General features: G+C 47.9%; 1 protein-coding gene across 1 annotated transcript; it reads left to right on the top strand.

Moving 5' to 3' along the window:
- Positions 1-5,334: 5,334 nt before the first annotated feature.
- LOC142564904 (uncharacterized) lies at positions 5,335-10,609 on the top strand. The gene is made up of 2 exons (XM_075676104.1): positions 5,335-5,638; positions 9,045-10,609. Exons 1-2 carry the CDS (start codon positions 5,432-5,434, stop codon positions 9,762-9,764), a joined length of 927 nt encoding a protein of 308 aa, XP_075532219.1. The 5' UTR covers positions 5,335-5,431; the 3' UTR covers positions 9,765-10,609.
- The last annotated feature ends 7,605 nt before the right edge of the window (positions 10,610-18,214 follow it).

Here is an 18,214-nt window from a genome sequence, read left to right as displayed (position 1 = left end):
AGTGGAAGCTGGACCCTCCGTGACCCCTGGAGGAAGGCTCATGACCCATTTGGGGGTAATGACCCGCAGTTTGAGAAACACTGGTCTGGAATATACTGAATAGTGTGCTTAACCCAGGCACTGCGGCGGCATCGAGCATGTATACCCCGCTAGCTGAAAGTTTCGGAAGGACGTGCCCGCGCGCAGGTTATAGTTTCGCTTCTCGTTTGTTTCACGTAATCACGTGACTGTTCGGTAGGAATAAAGTTCGGTAGCATGTTACACTCCTGTGACACGTGAAGGCGAAAGCCCGCTTGCACACGTGGTAATATGCCGTGTCGCATCGTCGCGTTGTTGTTTTCGCAGTACGGCTTCTTCGGCTCGTTTTCGGCGCTTACCTGCGGCTTCGAGCGCTCATATAGCGGCGTCAGATTCGCGCCAACGACGTTTCTCTACGAGTTTACGTTATCAGTAGGGAATTGAAACGCATTCTGTTCTGTGTGTTGTATGGGTGATTTCAATGAATGTATGTACTGTTCGCTTCACTTTACTGAGCGCTTCTTATCCCTAAGCAAAAGCGGACGGCCAGCATCATTTGCTCGGCGTCGATTTGGCGTTCTCTCTCAGCTGTCATCACAGTTCATACTAGTGCGGAGTAGTACATAATTTTGCATTGAGAAAGGATCAATAGTGCGCCATATCATCAACTGATTACCAGCGCTAGTACCGTGGCGCCATATGTGAATTTGAAATCAAACATTTACAACAATGCGCCGCCTCTGTAGTTTTATAGCAGCTTGAAAGAATTAGCTTATCTAAATAAGAATAACATACCTTCCGCTTTACCCTTAGCGTTTCAAGAGACTAAGCGATGACGGATGACCATTTATGACAGTGCGGAGAGCCAGTAACAAGTGTGGATTCGGATCGAAGCAGGCGGTCTGGGCGCTGCCATGTTGCTACATAGTAATGGCTAAGATGGCTATTATGACTATCGGTGGTAACTGCCGTTGCGGTATACGGCGCACAGGCGGAAAGTTGCTCAGACGGTCACGTACCGCTGTTACGCATCAAGTATCAAGACAAAATGCAGGTCTGTAGTACGGCCAATAATAAAATAGTTTGGCCCGGAATCAAATTCTGCAGTTTAAGCATGTTGCCTGCGTACAGCTCCCACATCTGGCAGTGCTGCAAGCGACTTGTGAGATAGAGTGTAGCTTTTCCTACAGATTGTCCCTACCGTGCCCTGTAAGTTCAACAAATACAAACGAGGTTACTAGTTGAGTTCGCCGAGGACACCGCGAAAGTGAACTATAGACCTCGTATACCACATGAAAACAGAAAAAAGAAAGGAAGAATGAGGGTTCTTAGTGAACATTGTTTCTAAACATTTCTCTCTACTTTAGGAGGTTAAAACATATTCCAGATCACTGTTTCCAACTAAGCTCGGGACGTGAAAGTTACCTCACACGTTACATTTGCTCTTTCGATATGATGTGAACTGGGTTAGTCCTACACTGGCTGCGCACGAATGATTTGGATTTAAATCAGACTTCGGCTAGCTACGTTGCGCACGAAGCCAATGATGCGGTTGTGGCTGCGTGACGCGTTTTTATTGTTATTATTTTATGAATGTGTTATTTCTGTTTATAGTTCTGTTTTGGGGCAGTTTTTCGGGAGATTTACGGCCGAGTCCGTACAATCCGAAGAATTGGTCAGAATTCGGGAGTCTCCCGCACAAATCGAGAGAGTTGGCCGGTATACATGGTTGCATGAATTTTTGTTTGAATTATTCGAGTATTGAACTGTAAAAGTTTGCAGCAGAGTGAAAGGTGAGAAGGTCAAGGGAAGAGAGGGGAAGCGTCATGTTGCAGCATTTCCTATATTTAATGGGTTACAGTGTAACGGTGATTGGGAAGCACTAACTGAGCGACAAAGTCACTGTACACAGAAAAAGCAGATTTAGCTGGAACACAGCAGCCTATATGAAAGAGAGGTACATTCATTCTTGGGGATGCTTGGTTTGCATCAGTGTTTTATTTACCATTGGTGATCATGAATATGCTAAAGGTAAAGCACATGGTACGCCTCATTTTGTATCGCCTGTGCAATTATGTTACTAAAACCCCTTGTGAAAAAGTATCCCAGCAAAAATACAGAAATGAGAATCATGTGTCCTAAAGCATCACATCATAGCCACAGAACGTTCAGCCATCGTCAGATGTAACCTGAACAATGAGGACACATCTATAGACTCTCCGAGCTAACACATTTAAGGCAACCCAACCAAAAATCTCAAGCACCCTAAGAAGAAGAAGAGAAAAGGCACTCAGTGTGCACATTACAGGGATTGCAGTGCCCAATGTATCATTCACACTATGCTGTGGTTGATGCCTCAAAATTGTGATTTAAACATGAGAAACACTGGCGCCTACAGTCGTGGTTTTTCTATGCTCGAGCGAGTTCTCAGTTGGGGATAGCTTAGTAAACTAAGTAATTACTAAGTAATTACTATGTAGCTACAAAGACAGACGCCAAGAAAGGATGTGAAAGAAGACCGTTATTGGTGCTCGGGCTCATTCAGCTTGCCCTTTTAGTGTATCTTTATTCCTGTCACAAATCACGTTTAGAGCTAAATTTACGCTTGCGCTCACACATGGTGGGCGTGCTGGTTCTATTCTTCAACCTGGAACTTTGAATGCGGACTCTACTTGCCTCCAACCTTGGCTATGCCTGACGCCAAGGGACAGCAAAATGCTACCTCAACCCCAGATGTCAGGTACTGTGGCATGTCAAGGCAGCGAGACTGCGTTGTATTCAGTGGCACTGAGAACCATGATGTGGAGGACTGGCTTTCTCTATGTGTACAACACATGACACATAAGCAGAATAAGAAGGAAATGCCCCACAGATATGAACTGCATTAAACTGGATACTCTACCTGCTGTATGCAAGTGAGAATGAGGGAGAGCGGGTTTCACATCACTCTCGAGCACCTGTCTACAACTGGTTTTGTGGGCATAGCATTGAAGCTGCGATTGAAGTAATGTCCACTACCACATGGAATACAAAGCACGATACGTCAACATAGAGAAACCCAAACCAATCGCATGCACAATGCATCCCCGAAGCAGACAGGACACCTTCTTCATGTTGCATCTGAGCTGAAACGGGTGGATCCCAAACTCTGCGAGTGTCACATAACATCTCAAGGCATTAGCTGCTACTAGAAAACTAGTGAGGTTAATCTGACCAGCTGTGCATGCATCTGTAGCCTAATGAGTGAAGAATCGGGCTACTGCACTGGGGAAATGTGTTCAAGACCCGAAATCAGGCACGTTACTAATTGTTTTTGAGACTGCCTGGCTAGATGCATGAAGAAATTCGAAGATAGATCCTGATAATGATTTGCATTAAGAGACAACTTGCTGCCGGTTGGAGCTGAACGCACATTTCGGCCTTGTGCTTGTGATCGTCTACCAAGTGAGCTACAGCAGTGGTTGTCCCAATCATCATTTTCTTGGATAGTTACACATGTGTACTAATCATAGTCCTGGGAGTGCTGGGCAGGAGCACTCAAAGCCATAATGGCGGAGGTGAAGTATCCTTTCCACCACTGACATTACATAGATGATCTTGGAAGCAGGCAACTGGCCAATGAGCCCTCGTGCTTTACTTTAAGGCACCAAGGCTGGCAGTGCCCAAGTGTTTGCATTTTTTGAGCAATAAAAATCAGTGGAACCCCGGGGCAAAATTTTTTGTTAGTAACAAGCACATAATGGCAACAGACAACGAAGCAACAGTGGCTGTAAAGAAAAATGGGCTGGAGCTGACGACAGTCACTGCCAGCTCACAATACAATTCTTTCTGTGTAATTTATTGTCTGAGCACGTGGGAAGCAAAGCACGTGGAATCCACGTGGAAGACACGTGGAAGCAAGCAAGCAAGCAAGCAAGCGAGCAAAAAAGCAAAGCAAAGCAAAGCAAAGCAAAACGTTGGCGATAAACTAGCGTGTCGACAAGCTAGGAAGGATTTGTGCCACCGTGCAATGAAAGAATGGGCAGGTAGAAGATAAAAGGCGGACAGACGTTTATTTCGTGAAACACAGAAAAAATTCACGGACTGCCGTACTAGTGTGGTATATGGTGTGTCTTTCAGTTGCGACCACTTCTACGTAGGACATATAGGTTGTGTTAATCAGAGATTAATGGATCATAAAAGGTAGTTAACAGGAGGATCGCTTGCTTGCGTACACACATGCACACTTCGGAGAGGCTCATTACAATGCAACATAGATGGGTGTTAACAGAACTCTTGAAAATAATGAACAACAAGCACTAATAGTTGAACAGAGAGAATGAATAGGAGTACCAAGTGTCCACTTATATTCACCCGTGCTGGTCTTAAGCCAGACATCCTCGACGTAACTTGAAGCAAATCTAGAAGAAGGAACTTGTTGCAGAAATGCAGGCGCCCGAGGAACTCGTCAGCCAGCTTGTTGGGGAATCGCCTTCAGACGGCCGGTCAACGCGTCGCATCTCTTCATCGGCGCGGTCTGATTCCCCCGATTCCAGCACGACGCTTTTATCGCCTTCGCCGGTGTTTCTCGAACTTTCTTAGGGACGCGGGCTCTGAACGCATAAAGCAAGCCTGGGAATTTTCTAGGCATTTCTCGCGTTTTAGGCCGCGACCACTGAAACGTCTTCCAGAAGGATGTGTATATATTGTAGCGGCCACTTTGTTATTGCCCTCATTCTGCTTGGACTAGTTGCCTTGTTGGCCAGTACCTTGTTGAAAAGGATTTGATGAGATCGGTCTAGCTTCCCGTTTCTAAAAAAAATTGCCTAGAAGGTATCTGTTTGATATTCTCGCCGTGGAGATACTTGACATAGCTCTGTACTCTCGCCATAAGTCTCCATTCGAGTCTCCATTCGAGGGCCCACTGGGAAACCTACGTAAGGGAGCGCTCCAAAGTGATCGACCCCAGAAAGGGCTGTTGTAGATGTTTGGTTAATTCCCTAAACAGATTTCTAGCTTCACAACCTGAGAAGAAAGACACCGACGCCGACGACACCGGCTTTTCTGCGACACGAGCTCCTTAACGCTATCGCGTTAAAATGAAGTTTTTGATCACGCGAGTGCACTCACGCGCTCGGTGGCGGCACGAGCAGAGGAAGAAGCGCACAAGCGAACTGCAGCCTCGCGTTTCAGCTACGCTCAAAGGTGAACGACGACTGCTACAATGCCGTCTCCATCAGCCTCAGCAGAATGTCCACCTACCCCAAGGTTGCGGCAGTGCTGCTGATCGGCGTATTGTACGGTGCTGGTTGGGTCCTGGTGGACAGACTAGCCTTGCTTGCTTAATCCGTCGTGCGATCACCCACTCAAGTGCCACGACTACGCTCAGGAGCTGGTCGCCAGCGTGGACAAAAGCGTGGACCCGTGCGAGAACATGTACGAGTACGTGTGCGCACAGTGGCCCCGACGGTACCCTGCCCATGAGCACCATTTCGCACTCCTCGGAGCGAGAACGAAGGCGTTCTTGCTGCACCAACTCGAGCATCCTGGCTTTGACCATGAGTCGCTGGATGTCAGGCGGACCGTAACCGGATATCAGACCTGCGTCTCGGCTTTCAGGGAGAGTCGTGAAGATATCCAGGTGAGATATTCTTGAAAAGAAAGCAGTAAAAATACCGATAGGTGTCGGGTTTAGCTCCAGCCGAATTCTTCCCAAGTATTTGCAATCAGCTAGACTTCGATGCATATTTAGAACGCTCCGCCACACCGGCGCTATTTGTACTTTCGTATCACTCGCTGTACAGGAACGTGCTTTTTTTTTCTAAAATGCGGTGCCTTCCTGCGCCCCGGTCATAAGGATGCTACGGGGCCGCAGCCGGTGGAGACTGCGTTGCTGTAAATTCTCTGGCAGACATTCGATAACGACCGCGTCGTTGACTCTGCCGTCACTGCACGAGTACCGCTTGGCGTACCTCCGATCGACAGCTCGCTGCGAAGCAAAACAGAACGAGATTGTAAGTTTCACTGCATAAAATAGCAATAGTGAAAGGATCCGAAATAATAAGTTGATGTGTCTTTGTTCGCGGTACCACTGTCTTACGGCGGCGTGACATTCGTGTGGCCTGCAGAATCCGAGAAAAAAAAAACTGAGTGTTTCAAACAACGTGACATTCAAGTTTCGTTTTTCGTGCCTGTATTTATTCTGATGCCAACTGATGCCGAAATTCTGATGACAACTACAGGTGCTGTTCCCGCTCCTCGGAGGCCTTTTTTTGAAAAGTTGTTCTTAGCTGACTTCAGATTGATTTGGCGTATCCGGGCTCTGCGTGTTTTGTAACCTGTTCTCGAAACCAAGCGGAAACGATCGACGATGGTTGTCAATGTTAGCGAATAGCCCGAACGAGCGAACGAGCGAGCGAGGCGACAATCCCCGCCTCCCCCTTCTTTCTGCCCTTCCCCGCTAGTCGGGTGTTCCTGATAACGCACCCCTTTTCTACCGCGCTTTCCCAGAGTTCCTTTCTCCTAGCCACGGAGAGCAATGTGATCACTCCTTGCTCTCCATGTTGCGTCGACGTCAACGCCGTCAGCGTCCGACCGAAAGCTCTCCTGCGTCTTTATCGTCCGCCGAATAGTCCACGATGGGCTGGCCATAGAGTTTCCTACGACTATTGTATGAAACTCTACGGGGCTGGCGACTGCTAGCCACTCCCCGCTACTCGCTTGCCCGAGATAACGCGCCCTCTCCCTCGCCTTCCCGCAGTGAACATGCGAGCGACCTAACCAAGCGACAGTGCATTCCTCCCCACTTATTGCTCGCCTCCTTTTGCAACTCAGTTGCCCGAGTGCATGCGCCCACGTTCGACCTGTGTCGCACCCCCGATCATTAAGATCCTACAGTAATTACTAAATGGAAGTCTGACACTGCAGTCGTTCGGCCACCGTGGTAATGATGGGAAGTGCATGGATTTGTCTGATCTTCATACCTGTGGCGTTATTTATTACGCTTCATATACCTTCATTGTCGTGCATTGGAGAGAAGCATATACTTTTGGGAAGTACAGAAGGGACGCTTCGAACGCGCGCAATCACTACTACTAATTGCAGGCGGCCAAATCGAAACGCGCCAAGCGTCTCTTGCACGGGCTTGCCCGCGATAGATTCATCAGGGCGTTTAATGCCGCTTGTCGATGCACGCGTTCGTCGCCTAATGGTTTCAATATCGGGGCTACTGTGCTAGAAGTTCTATCTTCGAATCCTGCGGTCGGACTATTTTAATGTTTATTTAATTGTTTGTTGCGGATTACTTTGTAGAATATGACGAGTTTACAAAGTCACGAAGCCGTTTGAAGCCAAAAGGACGAAGTTTATGCAAATCCACATACTTGGCACAATTTCCACGCTGGCTGAACCAGTCCCGTAGACACCAGCGCAGAATTCCCTCTAGTAAATACTGTACACTCTAAGAAGAATTCCGGGGAAAACGGGAGTAACTGCGCAGTTCGTCCCAAAAAGGGCGCTTTCGTCCCTCAAGGGAGTAACTGCATGGATGTGCGTGCCGTGTGCAAATTTTGGAGAGTAAGTGTTTAGTCCCTGGTCGGAAAGAGAGCAACGGGAGGACGAACGGCAACAGTTACTCCCCATGCGCTCCGCTGTTTTCGTCTGTGTCGTGCAGTGATGCGGTAAAAACTATTGTCTATAAATCGTGAATAGTTCGAAGTTCGTGCACTGTCCATTGAACTACATGCAAAGCAGCACTTTGCCTCTTCGTGAGAAAATTGCGTGAAATTTAAAGTTAGAATGTGAAGAGCCATGCCCTTCGTGCGCACCCCATAAGTGAGCGATACACATTAAACGCGCAAGTCATTGATAGACTGCCAGATTGTGCTGGTCAATAGTACCTAAGTTCATTCCGTTCCAAGGAGATTACGAACTTAACTGAAGCGATGTGTAGCTCAAACGGGACGCGCTAAGTGACAGAGCAATTGTCCGTCTCTGTCGTCTCAGGTGCCCCGTTTGAGCTCGCTACACGTTTACATCGTGTAGTGCCTCAGTTTAAAGCACCCTAAGAATACTCGGGCATATTTCTTTTCGCACTCGCTTATGGTTGCAAGTACACTCAACGTTACACTCTCCCCGCACAGCATACACGAAATGCAGAGTCGCTTTTACATTGCTGCACCTGCGTTCCGATGCTTAACCTGTCTCAATTTCCTATCCCCATCAAGCAATCTGCCGTGGTGCAGTGGTTAGAGTAGTTAACATGGGACCGCGTGGAGGTGAGTTCGAATCCTGCTTTCGGGCACCCTTTTTTTCTTTTTTTTTTCAGCTCAGTAATCTTTTTTATTAGCGTATAAATGCCTAATTTCATTAATTCCACCTTTGCGGAGCATCGGAAATAATGACCGTTACTCCTTTGAGGAGCATCGGAAAAGAGCAACTGTTAGTCCTCGGAGGAGTAACGGCATGGGGAGTAACAGTTCATCCCCACGCACTTACCCTCTAAAGGGAGGAATGGTTGTGGCAGATCAGTTGCTCCCCTAAAGGAGCAACCTCAATACCCCATTTCCTCCTTTTCTTCTTAGAGTGTAAGAAACTCTATGCCCCCGACCTACCCCGAAAACGGCCGAAAGAGCGAGAGAGACCGATTCGCTTTAAAAGCGGTCTGTTTGGTCACTTCTACATGTTGTATGCACATGAATATGGTATTAATACCTTGCCATGCTTATGAAATCCGCAGTAACAGTCAGCAACTAAGGATATAACAAACGAGTCCCCGTATCGCCCGACAGGGGAAGCATTAGTTGGGATAGCAAATTATCAGACAGCTATACGTAGTGAGGCTTGTCGTTTTATCAGCTACATAAACTGCTGTAAAGATTCGCTTGTGACGTCAGAGTCTCTCCTATTTTTATTATTTCCTTTACTATCAGAGGTGGATATTTTTAGTCCGTAGGCTCTTCCATCCCCCCTCCCCCCACAGTACGGCATTCCTCGTAGCCCAGAGTAGAGTAACGGGACGTTAAATCGCGCAACTGTTCTTTACACAGGTCCTCTTCGACGTGCTGAAAAAGTTCAACGTCACGTGGCCATCTTCGACGCTTCCGAAGCACTTCGACATGATGGAGTACCTGCTGGGCCTGTCGCTAGACTACAACCTGGGGACGCCCCTTCTCCTGAGAATGGAGCCTTACTTGAGGACGGACAGGCGGTACGGCCTCTCTCTGAGCTTTGTCGTACCGTCTCTATTGGACCTTTTGAATTTCGTACCATCAAATGCGGCCGCCTGCATGCTGTCGGTGGTGCCATCGATCGGGCGCGATTCTGCGTTACGCTTCGGCGAGACGATTTACCGTGTATTCACGTACCTGGCAATGAACCTGCAACAGCACTTTGCCAAGGCCAATTTTACCCAGTCATACGCCACGATCGGAGAACTGGCTCACAACCTCACCCAGCGTGTTGCAGACGGCGCCTTGGTGAACGCCATCAACAAACATCTTCCGCAAGACATGCAAGTTGACAATGACGAGGAGATGCTCGTATTCAACAACACGTACCTGGTGCTGAACGAGATGCTGAAAACTGCCGAGCGGTCGCACTACGCGCGCCTTGTTCTGTTCAGTGGCTGGAACATGATCGTCACGTACAACTTCGGCATGTCGTCATCGCTGCTGGACTGCAGACATACGGATCCGCCCCTGGAGCGTTCTACCTTGGCAGCGGGAACATGCCTCGGCGCCATAAACGAGGCGCGATCAAACGATTGATTTTTATTGCACGTGCCAAAGCTATGTGCTTTGGTTTAGGCAAAGTTGTTTGCGATAGGGAGTTGTATTTCACATTCGCCGTGGTTTGTAAACTACTGATTGCCTCGGTGTCAGTTTATTTCTTTCATAAGTGATGTGCATGCTTACATAAGTATGCATAAGCAGGTCCCAGAACATGCAGCTGAAAGGGGACCTCCTGTCCGAAAATATTTTGTGTATAGCATGAAACAGCAAAGTAGTACTTACAAAATGGTATATTATGGAAAGTAAATGGAGCACAAACTGGAAATAAGTCAGTAACTAGCAGTGCAACTAATACAGTAGTTAAGGCATGCACAACAGAACAAACCAAAATATTCTGATGCGTACAATTGAAAAACAGAAAAAAAGAAGGAAAGAAAAATTCAGGAGTGAAGCGATTAGATTAGATGTGTCGTTAATCTTGGTTTTCTATATAGACCGACAGAAGAAGAGCGCTTGACATCTAGTGGGAGGCCGTTCCATGTAGAAACTGCCATGAAATATCCAGATTGTTTTCCATAAATAGTAGGTTTTAGTCGTAATAAGAAATCCTTGTTAGCTGCGAATATTGTGCTGTTTAAGTAACCCAAAGTTGACTAAAATATGTGTAATGGAGGAGGATCACTGGTTATGTTAAATAACATTGGGACTAATTAATGTTTAAGAAGATTATTTACTGAAAGTATTCTGGAGTCGTGAAGCATATCAGGAGCGCTGTAGTAGAATGAGGTGAACGATAATGTCGGGTCCGCTTGGTTCTACCAATGGTCCTATGTGTGTTAGATATGCGTTACTGTCAAATATTGGGTGGTAATGTATTCGCACTGTCTGAACCGGAGGGCATGGGGCGACAACAAACCCATTCCGCGTGCATTTACGGATGATTCGAATGCTGACCGGCCATCAGGTACACGCTTGATCGACCGTGGACCAGAGGCATGAGACGGGAGGCGGCGGAAAAACACATGCTCAATTTAATAAAATAAGGTCAGGCCAGAGACATGATGAAAAAGAATAATAATAATATTTGGGGTTTTACGTGCCAAAACCACTTTCTGATTATGAGGCACGCCGTAGTTGAGGACTCCGGAAATTTTGACCACCTGGGGTTCTTTAACGTGCACCTAAATCTAAGCACACGGGTGTTTTCGCATTTCGCCCCCATCGAAATGCGGCCGCCGTGGCCGGGATTCAATCCCGCGACCTCGTGCTCAGCAGCCCAACACCATAGCCACTGAGCAACCGCGGCGGGTATGAAAGAATACGCAAACTGAAAGCAGATGTTGAAAAGCTTCGCGGAAGGCGTGCGGGTCACACACAGCAACAACTCGGACGCGACGCGCGACACAAAGCCCACCACGTGGGAATTTCGAACACTCGCGAAACAATCAAAAAAGTGCGCTGCGCAAATGAAAATTACACGGGATAATAAATGCGGTGAAGACTAGACTAAGAGAACATACAAAAGAGAGCGCGCGATGAATACGTAAATGAAAGATGAAACGCGGTTAAAAAGAAGGAGTCCAGCGGAAAGTTCTTTGAGCAGGTTGCAACACGAGGCTCATCTTTGGCGTGCTCGCTGAGTTCCCGATCTAAAGAAGCGTCGGGCTTGCTGGTACCTCGCTGCGGAAGATCTTGACGGACTAGCGCCGTCTGTCGATCTACCGGCGAAGACTTCGGCCTGAGGGTTTCAGCCTGCCGACCACATCTTAAGCTGTATCTCGGTGCAGGACCACGCTGCTCCGTCTTCCAAACCACTCTGCCCGCTCGCCGTGGCTAGCCCGTCCCTCGTCACGCTCTGGCGACCCACGTGACCAACCGGTCCGGCGAGCTCAGAAGCAATAAGTAGTTTGCCTCCCCACCACCGTGCAAGCGGCGCTGCGGCTGCGGCGGCAATGGCGGCAGTGTCGAGAGGGACGCGGGCGCGCACTTTGTGGCACCACCTCGACGACAATGATGTTATTCTAATAACATTCAAAACCAACACGCCGTCGTGCACGCGCACCTTTGGGAGGCCACGCTCCCCACACACTTGAGGTCGCGCGAACTATTACGTCGTCACGTGGTGGGTCACGCTTCGCGGAGGCGATGTGCGTCCCGCATATCGCCTCCGGCTCGCTCTTAGCCAGTCAGCGCAACTCCACAACACAGCTCAAGTGCAAAAAGAGAAACGAAAATCGGCCACAATATAATGGTCGCGAGAAACCACAGCTTCAAAAGAACGCGATAATGTATCCTCCCCTAGGGCCCTGTGACTGGAGCAAACCACGGCAGAGCCGGTACGCGCACTCGACATGGAACACTTATCGCGCACACGCGTAAAATGCTCAAAATACAGAGAGATAGATAAAGGGCAGAAAAATGAACAATGTAAGAAATGCAGTACAAGATGAAAAAGAACATGGCTGTGACAACAAAAATTAATTATCAATGGAGTGCCGGCTGCCCTTCTAAATTCCCGCTTCTCTTTTAGTCGTACTCGCTGGGGTCGCATTCCTGCCGTTCCCCGAGCGCTCCCGACGCAAAGGTGGCGCGACACAAAAAGCGCCCCGCGGCGACATGCCGTTTCGCACCCCGGCTTCCTGCTTTTGGCTGGGTGATTGGGATACGCTGACCCCTGCCCGGTCCTCAACCATGCGCAGCGCATGGACAATCGGGTGCTACGAAGGGTGTGGCTCAGTGCCACCTGCCGCAGATGAGCCGAATATCTCGATGGCGCCCTCCTTCGCGGCGACGAGCGATGCCCCGCGACCGCCGAACTCTGTCGACGCCCCCGCTGTTGCGACTTCTTTGTTGTTTGATTGACGGCTTCTTCCTCACCCTCTGCAATCTGCAAGCGGTACGTACCTCGTACCCCCACGGTGTGCGCTAAGTCGCCAGCCTCCGCAGCGCCACACACTTCGCCGCCTCTCTCGGCCTGCGATGGAACAATGTGCCTGAGCGGTGGCTGACGTTTTTCGTGGCCAGCCTCTGACCATCGTTACCCACCACACCGCCTCTAGTTCGCTTCCAAGGCCTCGGCACTCAAGGGCTGAGGCACGAGAGAGGATTCGGGCTGGTCACAAACCTGAGCAAGGCTCACTCCAGGGGCATGAGCTTTCTCAGCGGCGGTGGTCAAGCCCGGCAGGCCCTCGAAGTTGCGAATGCTCTTGACACGGTCCTCCGCGCGCAACAGCGCAATCTCCCTCTCCAACTCGAGGACGCTCGCGTTGTCGCAGCGTCCTCGAGTTGTCGCAGCTGTTGTCGAGCTGATTTGTCGCAGAGTTGTCGAACTCACGTTGTCGCAGCTCTCGCGCTTTCCTGCGCTCGCGGCGACCCGCCCCTTCCTCGGAGCGTCTCTCGCGCAAAAATTCTCTGTGAGCTGGACCTTCAGGGCTCATCTGCCTCCCGACGGCCACAATATGCTCCAATTCATCTATAAGCCAATCGGCCGTCTCACGGCCTTCTTCCGCCTCGGCGGTACGCGTCTGCTCCGTCCGCTATGCCTCGTGGTCACGGAACATCGCGGTGAGCAAGTCCTGTCGCGGACGCCAGTAGCCAAAGGTTGGGTGGTAACGTATTCGCACTCTCCGAAGCGGAGGGGATGAGGCGAAAACAAACCCACCTCGCGTGCATTTACGGATGGTTGAACTGCTGACCGGCGATAAGGTCCACGCCTGATCGACCGTGGACCAGAGGCATGAGACGGGTGGCGACGGAGAAGCACACGTTCAATTTATTAAAATAAAATTGGGCCAAAGAAATAAAGAAAAAAAGAATACGCAAACTGAAAGCAGATGTTGCAAAGCCTCGCGGAAGGTGACGTGCGACACAAAACTAACCACGAGGGAATTTCTAACACTCGCGAAAGACCCAAAAAAGTGCGCGTCGCAAATAAACGCGGTAAACACTACACTAAGAGAACATAGAAAAATGAACATGCGATGAATACGTAACTGAAAGATCAAACGCGTATAAAAAATAGAGTCCGGCGGAAAGTTATAGAGCACGTTGGAACACGAGGCTTATCTACGGCGTGCTCGCCGAGATCCCGATATGAAGAAGCGTCGGGCTGCTGGTGCCTCGCTGCCGAAGATCTTGACGGACTTGCACCGTCTGTCGATCTACCGGCGAAGCGATCTACCGGCGACCTGAGGGTTTCAGCCTGCCGACCACATCTTAAGCTGTATCTCGGTTCACGACCACGCTGCTCCGTCTTCCAAACCACTCTGCCTGCTCGCCGTGGCTAGCCCGCCCCTCGTCACGCTCTGGTGACCCACGTGACCAACCGGTCTGGCGAGGTCAGGAACAATAGGGAGCTTACCTCCCTACCACCGTGTAAGCGGCGCTGCGGCTGCGGCGGCAATAGCGGCCATGTCGAGAGGGACGCGGACGCGCACTTTGTGACATTTACCCAACCCTGAAATACAATAATCGAGGTGACTGTGAATGAAAGAATTATACAGATTTAGCAATGTTGGTTTGCTAAAGAAGCTTAGCTTAGAATAAAATTCTTATACTGGGAGCAAGTTTGCGCTTCAAATAGGCGATATGCCTTATAAATGTTATGTTTGAGCCTACAATTATATCAAGAAACTATGATTAATTTACTGCACCGATGACAAGAGGGCCTAGGCTGACAGTATCTACAGGAATCAATTGTGGTGTCCTAGGATTTGAATGCAAAATCATAAAAAAGCGTTTTGTTAGGATTTATTCGTGGGGAGTTAAGATGGCACCATGTTAAAATATTTGTCAAATTAGTGTGTAGCTTAGTAATTTGAGAAGTTAGTGAAGGATCGGTAAAGTGGTGTCGCCAGCGTGGAGGAAGGCCTCACTTCCTGACACACAACTGCGTAAATCATTTATAGAAAGAAGGAGTAGCAGTGGGCCAAATATTGAACCCTGTGTGACTGCTTTAGTGGTTATACTGAAATTAAAAACTGAGGAACTAAAATGCATAGCCTGTTGTCCATCTGTTAGGTAACTTTTATAAGTGCTAAAGCTGGGCCGTCGATGCCTATTGCCCGCAGATTAACAAGTAAGACGACGTGGTTTATGGAATCAAATGCTTTGGATAGGGGGGCAAAGAGTGGTTCTGCGTACACTAGATTAAGGTAGATCAAAATTTTGACGCTTACAAATGGCTTACTCCAAGCGGGCTACTGCGTATGCGGCTCTTGCATATGCGGCCAGCATTTAAGCGGCCCCATTCATTGCAGAGGAGAGCCGCTTGGAATGTGTCACGCATAACACCAGATCTTTATGCGGTGTTTCATATGAAATCTGTCCGGCTTACTATGCGGCTTCATGCGGCTCAAGATTATTGCGGCCCAGCGAACATTTTTCATGAAAAAATATTTTTGTTACCATGTGCGGTAAGCCTCCCCCGCGGTCTTACCCGTGCAGAAGAGGTTGCGCTTAGGAGGGTCCGGGTCGGGGTTTCCCTCACTCTTGCTGTGACTCGGAAATGGCCGCACTTTCGCCATTTATATCCCCGCCCTGTGTGTCCTGTCTGCATGTCACGCAATGCTGAAGCTGACATCTACCACCTGCTGTCGGTTTGCCGTTCAGTGAAACCGACGAGGCTCCGGCACCTCGCAGCATCGGGACTTTCTGCGCATATTCGTAGCCATTAAACTGCTTGGACGCAGGGAGCACACTATGAATCCCTCCTTTACTTCATTAGATCCGCAAATCTTTTTTCATTCATTTAATCATCCTTATTCGCCCGCATCCCATACCCCTGTATGCCATGAGGGATTAACCCTCGCATTAAAAAAAAATTTGCAACAGGAAATACAAAAGCAGATATGCAGTGTTCACGCCTGCACCTTTTAAGATCTAAAATAAGCGTAACGGGTGAACTTGCATGAACTTCATGCGATTGAGACGAACAAAAGTTGGGCGTTTCAGTTCGTTGCGTTCTAGTTCCTGAAAAAAAGTTTTCTTTAGAATCAAAATTATGCAAAATAGAAGACAAGTACAATATCGGGAACTGAGCACACATACGTCACAAACTTAGTCTAAGGTCACATTTTCTATAGACAGGTTATCTAATGAGGAACTTAGCGTAGTGCTCGTAGCTATTGAAAAAATACCCTTCCACGACTAGCATGAAGAAAGAAAGAATGAAAGTGCTGCAATAAAATGTACGTGTTTGAATTGAACTCTTGTGGGAGCCAAGCAACATAATTTTTTTTTGTCCTGCGGAACACACTCCGCATACATATCGCAGTGTTTGGATGAATACAGGAAGATGCAAGTGAGGGTCTTTATGCATACATTGCCAATAAGAGAAAAGAGAATCCTTTTCAAATATGTATTTCATATTGACACAATCGCTTCGTCATCACAAACACGTAAGATATCCTTCGTACATGTTCAGAATTATTTGTCCTGATGACTCCTGGACCTGTAGTCGATCGTCGTACCTGGAAGTAAAAATAAATTCCACTCAATGTTAGACAATTCCAGAAACTGTTTCACCTTGGTCCTGTTAGGACTACGTTCTGTTCCATACTTCTTCGATGCAAATATATTAGTGATCTTGGACTAAACAGGTCTGTATGTTAAACGTAAACTTCTGAGGCTGAGAGACAACGATCCAAGATCTCTTATGTGGCGGTCCTCATTGTGGTGTGGCTAGAAAACCAAACTCGAGTGAACTTATTTGCACCTCGTTGGGAGAGAGAACCAGTGATAAGACTGTGCTCAGCACCTTTGCCTTGCCCTGATACTTGACATGGGGCAGCTGCTAGAGTGCGCTGCATCGCATTGATATGCACACATTCCTTTCCTTTTGATTTAATACATCACCTCTCCGGCTTCCTTTCATTCCCTTTATACCCTTGCCCCAGCGCAGAGTAGTTCGCTTGTATTTACGCTGGCTAACCTGCCTATCTTTCTGTCTTCCTCCTTCCTCCAATGGCAAGTGTCAGCATTATAAAACTGATCTGATACGAAAGGCGGGAAGACAACGACAGACAATCTAGTCAAGCCAGTCTAATCAATCTAGTCAAACGCAACATGGCTGCTAACATCTGCCTGCTGAACGGTTTAAAGTCCTGCCCGCATCAAGCTGCGGGGAGTTTTCTTAAGCAGATTGAACGACTAATAGAGGCAGGCTACACACGAATTGTGCCAGTTTCCGTAGCAGAATAAATCTTGGAGAAGTTGTGAACTCGCTAACTGACCCAGGAACCACGTTGCAAAAGAGAAAAGGTAGCCGTCATACCTTACATACACCGCATGTTGCATAACTTGAAGAAGATTGCTGAGCGAGCTAAAGTAAAGGTGATGTTTTCTGACCTGTGCAAGCTTTCAAGGATCTGTAGAATGACTAACGCTTTTTTTTTGCAAGGCACCGGCCTGTGCCACAAATCACGAAAATAAATACAACGATTGTCAAGCAGGATTGGTTTATGAAATTTCTTTGTCATGTGGTAGAAAGTAAGTGGGAGAGACGGAGCAATGCGTGAATGACAGGCCAAGGCAACATCAAAACAATGTTAGAAATGGGAAAGAGGGCCACCTGGCAATTCATTGTAGAGATTGCAAATGTAAACCATATTTTCACGCCTGCAAGGAGCCATGACAAATCGGTCAGATTCTAATGGAGGCCAAAAGGATCATTGAGGGAGGTGATAGGTGCATGAGTGGTGCATCACTTTTATTATCGCAAAGCGAACTGCTTTACCTGAACGCGAATGTGCACAGATGAACTGCGATAGTGCTCCTTGTATAAAATAGTGGAGTTTTTTTCTGATTAAATATTGTTGGAAGTAAACAAGGCACCCGCTGTGTGTGTCTATCTTTTTGTTTGTCATCTTTGCGCCTTTCACATCGTATCATGCCAAACCAACACACTCACTTTTCCTTCTTAACATTATAAAACTAGGTGGTGATGATTTACTCCAGAAAGCAGAGCATTCTGTATCACACACCTCACATGTGCATAAGGGATTGTGAACAACATGCGAAAGTGTCGGATATTTCAAGTTAAAGCACCGTTTCTGAAATTTCACTGGCATTATTAGCGCCAAACTCCATCCCTACTTAATCTAAATACATTGAGTATATGCATAATGTTAACAAAGTATCCAAGCCATGGCAATAGACGAACACACGTAATGCTCAGAGCAAGCAACTAAAGTGAGCAAAATACGCTGAGTTGCGTTCTCCACGTTCTGCACGAACACATTTCACACATACTTGTCCTTTGCGATATAAACTCAATGTGATGGGGCTTGTTGCTTATGTCACAGTCATATTTCTTTACACTTGCAGGCAATAAATAATTTGCCCACATTGTCAGCTGGCACTCAGGGGTACCCATTTGTACTTTACACTTACTGGCATTCCGCTGTGCTTGAATCTATTTACACTCGCCTAAACTGACTCAGTGACTTCCCACTCTTGTGAAATCAGCAGAAATGAGTGAAAGGGCT

The sequence above is a fragment of the Dermacentor variabilis genome, chromosome 11, assembly GCF_050947875.1.
Source record: "Dermacentor variabilis isolate Ectoservices chromosome 11, ASM5094787v1, whole genome shotgun sequence".
Classification (NCBI taxonomy): domain Eukaryota; kingdom Metazoa; phylum Arthropoda; class Arachnida; order Ixodida; family Ixodidae; genus Dermacentor; species Dermacentor variabilis.
Note: the sequence above shows the minus strand (reverse complement) of the source record. Positions and strands in the feature narration are given on the sequence as shown.

Bases quoted from the DNA above. Each gene is read 5' to 3' on its own strand.
- LOC142564904 (XM_075676104.1), top strand. From the start codon at position 5,432: ATGTACGAGTACGTGTGCGCACAGTGGCCCCGACGGTACCCTGCCCAT. The intron at 5,639-9,044 runs GTGAGATATTCT...TTCTTTACACAG, and splicing joins AGAGTCGTGAAGATATCCAG to GTCCTCTTCGACGTGCTGAA.